This window comes from Triticum urartu, chromosome 1A, assembly GCF_056163025.1.
Source record: "Triticum urartu cultivar PI428250 chromosome 1A, HENAU_Tu73, whole genome shotgun sequence".
Lineage (NCBI taxonomy): Eukaryota > Viridiplantae > Streptophyta > Magnoliopsida > Poales > Poaceae > Triticum > Triticum urartu.
Genome location: NC_141873.1, coordinates 593,583,927 through 593,595,493, shown reverse-complemented (window position 1 = coordinate 593,595,493; position 11,567 = coordinate 593,583,927). Strand labels below are relative to the sequence as shown.

Here is an 11,567-nt window from a genome sequence, read left to right as displayed (position 1 = left end):
CCCGGTCAGCAACCCCAAACCCCAGACCCTCAAAAAAAAAAAAAAAGCCCTAGCCAGCCATTCCCCTCCCGCCGGCGACGGCGATGGCGCCCGCCCGGGCCGCCAAGCGCCCCAAGCTGGATCCCCCCGCCGCCTCCACCTCCTCCGCCGGCGCGCCTCACCAGCGCGGCGACGACGACTACGTGCCGGGCAACATCGTGGAGATCGAGCTCTGCAACTTCATGACCTACGACCGCCTCGTCTGCCGCCCCGGCCCGCGCCTCAACCTCGTCGTCGGCCCCAACGGCTCCGGCAAGAGCTCCCTCGTCTGCGCCATCGCCCTCGCCCTCGCCGCCGACCCCGCCATCCTCGGCCGGGCCGCCAGCGTCAGGGCCTTCGTCAAGCGCGGCGAGGAGTCCGGCCACGTCCGCCTCTCCCTCCGCTCCCAGGACCAGGGCCGCGACATCGGCATCACCCGCAAGATCGACACCAACAACAAGTCCGAGTGGCTCCTCGACGGTACCCCCTTCCAGTAGAGATCCCCTTTTCTTGCTGCTTGCTCAACACCATAATAACCATATATATATATATATATATATATATATATATATGTACGAGTACTATTCTTGCTGTTTGCTCAACACAATATACAGAGAATTCATTCCTTCCTTCCTGCAGGCGCCACCGTCCCCAAGAAGGACATTATCGACGTCATCAAAAAGTTCAACATCCAAATTAACAACCTCACTCAGGTCTGTGTGTCATCCTCTTCTCTTCATGGATGGACTAGGCGACTGCATAGCTATACCTGATGACGGTTTGTGCTGTCTCTCTCGATTTAGTTTTTGCCCCAAGATCGGGTGTGCGAGTTCGCAAAGCTCACCCCCATCCAGCTGCTAGAAGAGACCGAGAAGGCCGTGGGCGATCCCAATTTACCTGTTCAGCATCGCCAGCTTATAGAATGGAGCAAGGAGCTCAGGATTCTTCAAGTGGTAAACATCAATCTTCCATGTTTTCCGCAACATCTGAAGCTAGCTTCTCTGGCTTCATTCATACACACGGTCTCTTACGTACCAGCCAATTGATTGACCGCCGAGCTTGTGTCGAATAATTTCAGGCCGTAAAGCAAAAGGAGCAGACCTTGAACAACCTCAAGGCCCTCAACGCCGAACAAGAAAAAGATGTCCAACGTGTCCGCCAAAGAGATAAGCTCCTCAAGAAGGTCCGTTGTATTGTTTCTCTCTGATGAATGCCATTGATATAGTCATTTAAATTCCCATGACATTCTCATAATACTCTTTGCTGGTTGATTCTGCCGTAGGCTGAGCTAATGAAGAAGAAATTGCCGTGGCTCAAATACGACGCCAAGAAGGCGCAATTCCTTGAGGCGCAGGAGGAGGAGAAAAGTTTCAAGAAGAAAATGGATGATGTAACCAAAATCTGGCAAGATGCAAAAGCCCCCATCGAGTATGTACCACAGCCAATAGGATACAACTCATGTACTCCCTCCATTCCTAAATATTTGTCTTTCTAGAGATTTCAACAAGTGACTACATACGGAGCAAAATAAGTGAATCTACACCCTAAAATATGTCTATGTACATCCGTATGTGGAAGTCCATTTGAAATCTCTAAAAAAAACAAATATTTAGGAACGGAGGGAGTACTAAATTTCTTCACTTGCCAAATCACTTTATACATGTTTCTGGAAGTCCCTAGTAGTATTTGGTTCGGTGTTTTCCCTTGTGTGCTGTATCTGATATCCCTTTTCAACACCTTTTTAATTCGAATGCACACTGTTTTGCTGATCTGTCACTTTTGAACTAGTATCCTTTTAACACTTCTGAACTAGTATTCCTTCGTACAGAAAAAAAACTTAACTGGAACTCAATTTCTGGTTACATGGGTGATATATAGCATAATGCTTAATTTTGAGATTGCATTTCTGGTTCAATAATGTTTCTATTTCACGAAGCAACCTTGTGTGTCTTCTTGAGATACCTAAGATTGAGGTTCTGATTTCTAATGGAGTACACATCTTCTTTCTTTACCCTGTTTATATAGAGGGCTCAAGAAAGAGAAAACGACAATTACTTCAAGTATGAAGAAGATAGCCAACCAAATAAATCAAAACACAAACAAGCGTCGGGAAGTTACAGATGACGAGATTCAGCTGGTGGGTACCCCCCTTTTTCCCCCCGCTCAAATCAGCTCCTGAGTGCAGTTTGGTCTGTTGTCAATCCTTGACACATTTCGTTGTATCAGAGTGCACGATTGAAAACCACGCTTGATGACATAGAAGATCTGAGAAGGCATGAAAAGAATCTGCAACAAAAGATCTCAAAGGCTAAGGAAGGTCTTGCTGCTGCTGAAAGGGAACTTCAAGATCTACAACCATACGAACCACCTAGAGATGAAATGGTTAGTTTTGTTACTTTAGTTTCCACGATCTTTTGCTTTCCATGATTCCATCTGTACAGCTCAGTTGGCACCTATAACCAACTGGTATCCTATCCAGTCTATGTGCTCACAATAACAGTGTTCATGAGCAATGGTATCTACACCTGTGGCTAAGTTATTTATTTTTTGCAGACACAACTAACAAATGATATTGGACATAAAATTTCTGGCATAAACAAGCTGAAATTCATACGGAAAGAGAAGGAGCAGCAGTTAACACAAGAGAGAGAAAATCTGAGGAAGTGTTCTGATAGGTATCCAGCTTATCAACTACCATCTACACTATCCGTGACATGGATACCTAATGCACCTTTACTACAGGTTGATGCAAATGGAAAGTAAGAACAATAAGCTACTCCAAGCATTGCAAAGAGCTGGTGCTGAAAGAATCAATGAAGCATACTCTTGGGTGCAGAACAACAAAAATATGTTCAGGGGAGAAGTTTATGGGCCTGTTCTCCTTGAGGTTTGTTTAGTTGGTTGTATGCCTACCAACTGCTGCTTTCTCTGCATCCAAGATTCTTATCATGATACTCTCTTTGACTGATTTCAGGTCAATGTTCAGAGTAAAACTCACGCTGGTTACTTGGAAAGCCATGTTCCAAACTATATATGGAGGGTACTGTTACTATGATAATTTTTCATGTTTAGTTGCTAAATCCTGGTGTGCATACTACTTATTGTTTTCCTTTACTTTAGCATTTCCACTGAATATTCTCCCTCAATTCATGATATGGTCGGCTAGCATACCTAGGAGGCACACATTGAAGTAATACTTTACAGGACTCAGAGCGCATCATGCAGTGCATTGCAATGCTAAAAAATTATTTAGGAAAATGAACCACTCTCATCACTGATCCTGCTCTTAGGCAATTTCAGTAGAATCAAATTATTTGGCAATGTCAGGAAACTTGTGGCATTATTAGGAGATGAAATTGCTATGCGTATGACCTTGGAACTATATATCGAAAAATCCAAGCAACCAAAGAATCTGCCTTGGAGAACAACATTAAACTTGTCGTCCGGCTGGCCAGAAGGCCGTTTGCTAGTGCTAAAGTTGAGACATAACTGGGCATGACGTACTGCTGGTACCAGTGCTAGAGCTGGGGTCGGGCGGGAATACCTATACATGTTTATGCAACACCCATGCCTCGCTCTGGCACCTCTTTCTCGCTGTCATACATGTCCGAGAAACCTGCTCATTTACAGAAGAGCAATTCCAACATATCAGACTTTGCAGATAATCAATTATGCTGTGTTAACATCAGACAGTCAATCCTAAGCAAGTACGGTCTGTCAAACTTATAGAGATAGTCCTATACTCCTATCCTATCGAATGCTACTTGCATTTTGTGCATCCTAGGTAGTCATGCTCGGCATATATTATGAACTGGAGGTAGTATTCGAGGCATATATTATGAACTAGGGTATAAAGCAAGGGGTCTTTGATCGAACCGTGGCAGGTCTACTAGTGGATGTAGGTTTTTTGCCATTGTGCACTTGTCCTATGAATGATTAATGTGCAGAGTAGACTGATTGTCCAGTCACTGAAGATGATTAGTGTCCAATAAGACGGCATGCCTGCAAACTTTTTTTAGATATTATTCCTTTGCTTACTGTCTGTATTTCTTTTGCAAATCTTGTCAATTATCTTATTGATTTCAATGTGAAAACATTATATCTGCAACAAATAATTGCCATTTCGTTGTGTGTGCCAGTCATTCATTACACAGAATGCTTCCGACCGTGACCTCTTGGTTAGACAACTGAAGCAATATGGTACTCCTATTCTGAACTACACAGGGGGCAATAGCATCATGTGTGAGCCATTGAACATTACCCCAGAGGTCAGCACCTATATGCCAATCAAAATTAGCATTTTAGGGCATCGATGTTTGTTACTTATTGTTTCTCTCCTGTTTGTTTTATGAGCGCTATTTTGTTTTGAAATCTTTGTGCGTGTTACAACGTGTGCATTAAGAGTTAAAGCTAGTTTCTCTCTCTCATTAGTTTCATCGTCTTCTCTAATTGTTTATGCATGAACAATTCACTTCACCACACAAATCGTCATCTCTCATCTTAGGTACACACTTAATGTGAGGACATCATAGTAAAGTAATCGTCTTTGACTTCATCAATATTGGATCTTTCTTTATCGTTGTTCCCAGTTAAAATGTGCTCAGCAAAAATAAAACCGAGGGGTTAAAATTTCAGTCTGTTAATTTTCATTTTGGCAGATGAAGCAACTTGGGATCACATCAAGACTCGATCAAGAGTTTGATGCTCCTCCTGCTGTAAAAAATGTTTTGATTACTCAGGCTTCAGTGGATCAATCGGTATACACTGCTTATATCCGGTTCATGAATCTGCACCAAGTTGCACTGGTTATGACTTTAAAGAATTTGCTTCTTTTTTATGTCCATGCAGTATATCGGTACAAATCAAGCAGATCAGAGCGCAGATGATGTGGTAAAGTTAGGTATTAATGACCTTTGGACTCCACGTAACCATTATCGATGGACCAGATCAAGATATGGTGGCCATTTGTCAGCAAATGTAGATTCAATCTACCCGTCGCGCCTCTTCATGTGCGGTATGTATTATGATCTCAGCCTTGATAAGTTATTCGCTTATATGGTTCACCTATGCCTAATGCTTGTCAGCTTTTCTTGCAGACGTGAATGTTAGTGACATTGAAATACTTCGATCTGAAAAGGATGAACGCACAAAAAATGTTGAAGGCATGGAGGAAGCCTTAAAAGAGCTCCAGAAAGATCAGAGAAAATTAGAAGATGAAGAGGCAGAATTCCGCAAGAAAAAGGTTTCAAATATTTTAATGTCACTAAATTATATTCAAGTATATCCCAGTTGTCTCTGATAATGGCTATCTTTTGATTGTCCTATTATCAGGAAGCGATTACTGACAGGGTGAGGATTGAAAAGAAGAAGCGAGAAGACCTACAAAGGCGTGTTGGTATGGTACTTTTTTCCCTGTTCTTCTACATGTTGCTTGTATAATATGTTGTTCTTCTATCTAGATTTGAGAAGAAGAACTCTGGAGGACATATCAAAAGAGGAGGATGTGGAATCCAGCACAAGAAAGCTTACTGATCGGCTAGCTAAGTTAAATGATGATCGATTTCGAGCATTGCTAAAACTCAAGGTTAGTACCTCGTAAACTAGCTACCAATATTTCGTTTATCTTGATCATCATCAAAGACTATGTTCTTACTTCAACTTGATTTTCATCCTCTTAGAATTTACTTGTTGAAGCTGTTGCTCTCAAATGGAGTTATACAGAAAAGAACATGGCTTCTATTGAGCTTGATACAAAGGTATGCTCATTAAAGCAATTACATATGTAAAACTGACTTAAATTGGATGGCCTTAAAACTTGTATTTTTACATCATATTACATTGTACCTAGTAGGCCAGTACACATACATAAATAAATTGCACTGTTGGAAAGTTTGCAGTTTACACCCAATTAATCATCACAATTGTAGAATGTTTCTGTAAGATAATGGTTCGTTCTAGTAGTTTGGTGCAACTTCCATCAACAGTGCACAAACCAGAAATAATGGCATAGGAAAATGGTGAGCTCATTCAACAACAGTAGATGCTCATATTTAGGTTGATCCATGTCTCTAAACATTCTCGTGACATGAAATTATTTGGCCTGGTATCATCAAATGGAAATATTAAAAGTTTTGGATACCCAACGTTTGTGTGTGTTTTTCTCTTTGACTGTTGTTTGCATCTCATAGATATGGGAGATGGAAAAGGATGTGAAGAAACACGAAAAGGATGTTGCTGGCGCTGCCAAAGAATATGAAAACCGTGAGTTGTTGCTAAAATCAATTGCATATCTGTTTTTAACAAGTATATTGAAAATATTGCTAGTGTAGTCAACTAAGCTGCCAGAAAATACCTTTGAAGATATTAGTGGGTAGAGCGATTAAGCTGTTCTTTCTTCCCTTTTTCCTTTAAGATTTTGCTATGCTGTGATTTCTTTGGGTCTACAGTTACCGGGCACACGTTTTATGTAATAAACACCATGCTGCATACTCATTGTTTTGCCTTGTTACAAAATATCAGTGAATAACTTAGTAGTTTTTACTTAATTTTCAGCATGATTTTGTGTGTTACTATGCAATATGTTGTTGCACTGCTTGCTGATCGACTACTGTTATCACTATATGTCTGCATGATCATATTACTGCAAACATGCACAAAAAGGGAGATCAGCAAGTCATTATTTACAATAGGAATGTTGTTTTACAAAATGACCTTCAACATTGTTTGCTGCTAGCCGGTTGGACCCATGAAGTTCGTAAAAGGCCAGGCCTCAGATAACTCCGCTGGCAGCAAGCCTGCGCAGGAGCTTGTCACTGAAGACTTCATTATCTATCCAGTCAATTAGTCAAAGATATGAATATCTTAAAGAAGATTTGTGCTTTAATTTACAAGTTTGTTGGTATTCCTTCCTTGTAGCCGGGCCTTTTGACATATCTTTCAAAGCATAAACACTTCCTTTGTCTATCTCTCTTGCTGTTCAACCTTCCTCTTTGTAGTATTTGGCCCAGGATCGAAGTTCACCATACCTATAATCTTGGAAAGTCAGTTTCTACCCGAAAGATAACTTGTTCACCAAACCAAACTGTTGCAATTGCAACCTAGTCCTTGAAATCCAGCAGTATATTATCACCAAAATAATGCTGGGAAATCCCCATTTGGAGCTTCACTGAGAAGTTATACGTGCATATGCATTTGTTGAATACCTCTTGGCCTTCAAACAGTCAATATTTTATTTTGGCACTTATTGCAATTGATCAGCTGAAGCAAATTTGCCTGGCCAATTTTTTTTTTGAAATAGATCTAAACTGAATAGTTGATATTCCTGACGTTGATTGACGGATAGTTTCTGTGTTTCATAATGGCTGTTTCTCAAATTTTACCATCAGGTAAAAAAACCACTCAAGAGCATAAGCAGGTGATGCTTAAGGCAAAACAGCATGCAGAGTCAGTATCTATGATCACAGACGACCTTGCAAAAGAGTTTGAGAAGGTATGCCCTGAACTAGTTTTAATAAACTCCGCCTAAAATTATTGTAGTATTTCAATTTTTTGCAGTAGAAGTTCAACATATAAGAACTCAAATGTATAAATGATGAAAATGAGACATTTGGGAACAGAACAGAACAAGGTTGTAGTATCTATGCTTATTGTAGTTTCATTTTCTATCACAACTATGGTGGTGCCTAGTGAGTTAGAAGGTATAAACTTTTTGATGCAAGAGGTAGAAATCTCTCTACCTATACTAAAAGCATCAGAAGTGTCACAACAAGGTTAGAAAGTGCAATGGAAACACCAAGTGCGATCACCCTTCAAGACTTCAACCATTGGAGTGTGTATTTTGTCAATTATTTGATGTACCTTTTCTTTTGGTTTTTGTGCTTCCTGATAGAGAGAGAATGGTCAGAACTCTCTTTGAATCTTACTTTGATACCCCAAATTTTCACAATAGGGTAATGGGCCAATAGTCTCTCAGCTTCCAACCCAATCACCAAGAGTGTTACTCTTCTTATAATGAAAGAAGTTTATTCGATCTTAGTTCCTTAGAATGCCCCCCCTCTACAAATCCTCATTATGTGTGCTTGTCAAGAATTATCTTATCATGGCCATATAATAGTGTCTGATGCATTACTGTTCATGTGTTTGGATTGGTTATGCTGCTTTTGCGTCTAGCCCAGCCATACAACCTGCAAGTTTCTGTCCATTCTTTGACTCTGCAATACCCTATGTGCTGGTGTTTTCTTGGACCAGATAAAAACCTGTTGTCTTAGCTGCATACATATGCCCTTGTCCCCCCCCCCCCCCCACCCCCCCCCCCCCGCGCGCGTTTTTTTTTACGGTTCCATTGCCTTTCTAATTGCAGATGGCTACTACTATAGAAGACCTGGAGCTTGCAATACAAGACACTGAATCGGAAGCAAATTCTATGCTATTCCTCAATCAAAACGTTTTGCAGGAGTATCAAAACCGGCAACGTGAGGTACAACAATCTACCCACTGATGAGTGCATTCTTGCTTCGTACTTTTGTCCGGCAGGAGTATTTCTTTTTCATTGTTTTTGGTTAACTTTAGCAGAGTTCCCTTGTCACAAACGTAGCAGTAGCCTTGCGATAGACGTATCAACTTGGGCTTCTTGAAACTTGCTCTAAAGCGTAACTGAGGGAATCATTGGTGGGGTCCGAAAATACTTGTCATCAAAATGGATAAAAGGGGATGTATCTAGAACTAAAATACGTCTAGATACGTCCCCTTTTGTTCATTTTGATGACAAGTATTTCCGGACGGAGGGAGTAGCATAGATAAAGGTAGATTGGAACCTTGAACCGTTCAGAGTTTGAGCTGATAGATTCACGCCAAAGAAAATCTCTTCATGTGCCCGATCATAATATGCTCCTTTGAGCTACTCATCAGTCTGCTTCTTGCCTACTTCTACATTGATTTTTTTTGGACCCCGTTCTACATCGATTATTGCTACTGAGACATTGCTTATCTCAATTGTGTAGATTGTATCAATATCAACAAAACTGGAAGATGATAAAGCAGAATATGAGAGGTGCTGCTCTGAAATAGAAACTACAAAGGTTGAAACATTTCATCTGATGACCTATATTGCCATCACTTCTCAACCTTTTGCGATCTTGTCACTCCTGAGTCCTGACTTGACTTTGCTGATTTTGTAGGGTAAATGGCTTCCAACTCTCCGAAGTCTTGTTTTAAAAATAAATGACACCTTTAGTCGCAACTTCCAAGAAATGGCTGTTGCTGGAGAAGTTTCACTTGGTATGTATGCCCGATCTGTTTTATGTCATTATTTGTGCACTTGTGTGTAATGCTAAGTGCTGTACCTAAATTTCCTGGCAGATGAGCATGGTCTCGATTTTAGTCAATACGGTATTCTTATAAAGGTGAAGTTTAGGTAAGTTTCTTTTCCCATGCTGTTTTATTATTTCTTGCAATTGGGCAAAGAATAACTGCCACCACTGGACTTTGCTCAAAATTGTACTGTTTCTTGATGCCTGATGGCAACCACACCAGTTACTACCTCCTTTTTGGGTTATAAGGCTTGCGCGTATCTCTAGGTTGACAAATAGACCAACGTAATACAAATTATGTATCACTAAAAATTTATCATTAGAAACTTCAGATCGTATACTTTCTAATGGTATAATTTCTAGTCTATACAACTCATCTTATGTTGGTCAAATTATAGATTTAGGGATACGCACAAGCCTTATACACCGGAAAGGAGGTAGTAGTGCATATGTCTAGTTTACTTAAACCTGGAGTAGGATGGGGTAGCCATGACCCACGATTAGTCATACCAGATGATTATCAGGCTTTTTTTATTGCCAAGAGTTGATTGTATTCTAGGATGTGTTTAAGCATAATCCTGTGATAAGCACTCTTGAGTTTTATTTATTAAGAAGTAAAATGTTGAAATAGATGATTGTATCATATACTCCTACTTTTTTTTTACAGCATTTCTTATTTCTCAGGAGCTTTAGCCAAGTTAACGCTTGGTCCTTGCGTGTTAATCCGTTATTTTCAACATTCGGTTCATCTAGTAGGATATAAACAATCTGTCGAGTGTTGTTTCAGAGAAGAATATTATTTATTTGCCTGGTCTTATAGGATTTTCTGTTAAATACTCATTCCGTTTTTGCCTATCTGTGTTTGCTATGTAGCATAAGAAGGGCTCCTACAATGTTTCTGTTGGACATTATTCTGTGGTGTTATTTTCTTTCTTGTAAAATGAAATGTGAGTATTGTTTTGCTACAGGCAAACCGGTGAGCTGCAGGTGCTAAGTGCTCATCACCAATCTGGAGGGGTATGGATAAACGCTGTCTGTCTCAGATGTGTATCTTGTTTGCACCTTTTTATCTCTGCTGTGTGTTGTTATAGTTGCTATTTATTTTCATGTCACTTGTAGGAGCGGTCAGTTTCTACCATTCTGTATCTCGTATCGCTCCAAGATCTTACAAACTGCCCATTTCGGGTGGTTGATGAGATAAATCAAGGCAAGGCGATACCTCTGTTTTTTTACCATGCAGTGCTACTCCCTCCGTTCCCAAATATTCGTCTTTCTAGACATTTCAAATGGTTACAACATACGGATGTATGTAGACATATTTTAGAGTGTAGATTCACTCATTTTGCTTCGTATGCAGTCATTTGTTGAAATCGCTAGAAAGACAAATATTTGGGAACGAGGGAGTAGTAAACATTATTAGACATGCAGGATTGAATGAATGAATGGTGCAGTAGCTAACTTGTCCACCCCCAAAAAACTTGCATGTAGGAATGGATCCCATAAACGAGAGGAAGATGTTCCAGCAGCTTGTGAGGGCGGCGAGCCAACTCAACACACCACAGTAAGTCTTGGCGCAACAGACAGTTTGACCTTGTAACTAACTGATTAACCTGATGGGTCGGTATGGTTCATCGAATGTGGCTGCTGCTGTGTAGGTGCTTCCTGCTGACACCCAAGTTGCTGCCTGATTTGGAATATAGCGACGCGTGCAGCATCTTGAACATCATGAACGGTCCCTGGATTGAGAAACCAGCCCATGGTAATGTATAGTTTTTATAGCGGATAGTTGACTTGTCCTTGCCATTGTGGAAGCTGATGAATGATGCGCTGCGACTGTTGCAGCTTGGCGCGGGGGAGATAGTTGGAGAAGCGTCATGGGCTTGGCTGGGAGCGGGAATTGAGTCTCCTCTCCTGATGATCCACAATTACCACTTGGAAGCTGCTGCTGTGTGCTGCTTTTGGGATGTAAATATAGCTAGCCTAGCTGGGTTTAGTAGGAGGCGTGGAGCGGGTAATGGCTTAGCTGACTGCATAGCCTTGTTATTATCCACAATCGGAGTAGATGCAAACAATTAGTATTATTAAGTTAGTAGTAATTCAGTTGAGTATACGTACTATTTATCAGCAGTTAGTAATTGGGTGGGTGTGAATAGTTAAAAGTAGGGGGGGTGTAATCGGAGCAGGTAAGGGATGATGACTCAAGTATTATCCTTTTGATTGACAAGTTGTTTGAGTTTGACT

General features: G+C 40.7%; 1 protein-coding gene across 1 annotated transcript; it reads left to right on the top strand.

Annotated features, from left to right (window-relative positions):
* SMC5 (structural maintenance of chromosomes 5) lies at positions 1-11,567 on the top strand. Its single transcript, XM_048696397.2, has 28 exons — positions 1-498; positions 658-731; positions 822-971; positions 1,097-1,201; positions 1,301-1,446; positions 2,044-2,155; positions 2,245-2,400; positions 2,572-2,693; positions 2,761-2,905; positions 2,993-3,058; positions 4,158-4,286; positions 4,677-4,775; positions 4,867-5,032; positions 5,115-5,260; positions 5,350-5,413; positions 5,478-5,602; positions 5,697-5,774; positions 6,207-6,279; positions 7,404-7,507; positions 8,378-8,494; positions 9,018-9,095; positions 9,195-9,294; positions 9,376-9,430; positions 10,295-10,343; positions 10,446-10,533; positions 10,815-10,887; positions 10,982-11,085; positions 11,169-11,567. The coding sequence occupies exons 1-28, from the start codon at positions 84-86 to the stop codon at positions 11,225-11,227; spliced, it is 3,198 nt and encodes a 1,065-aa protein (XP_048552354.2). The 5' UTR covers positions 1-83; the 3' UTR covers positions 11,228-11,567.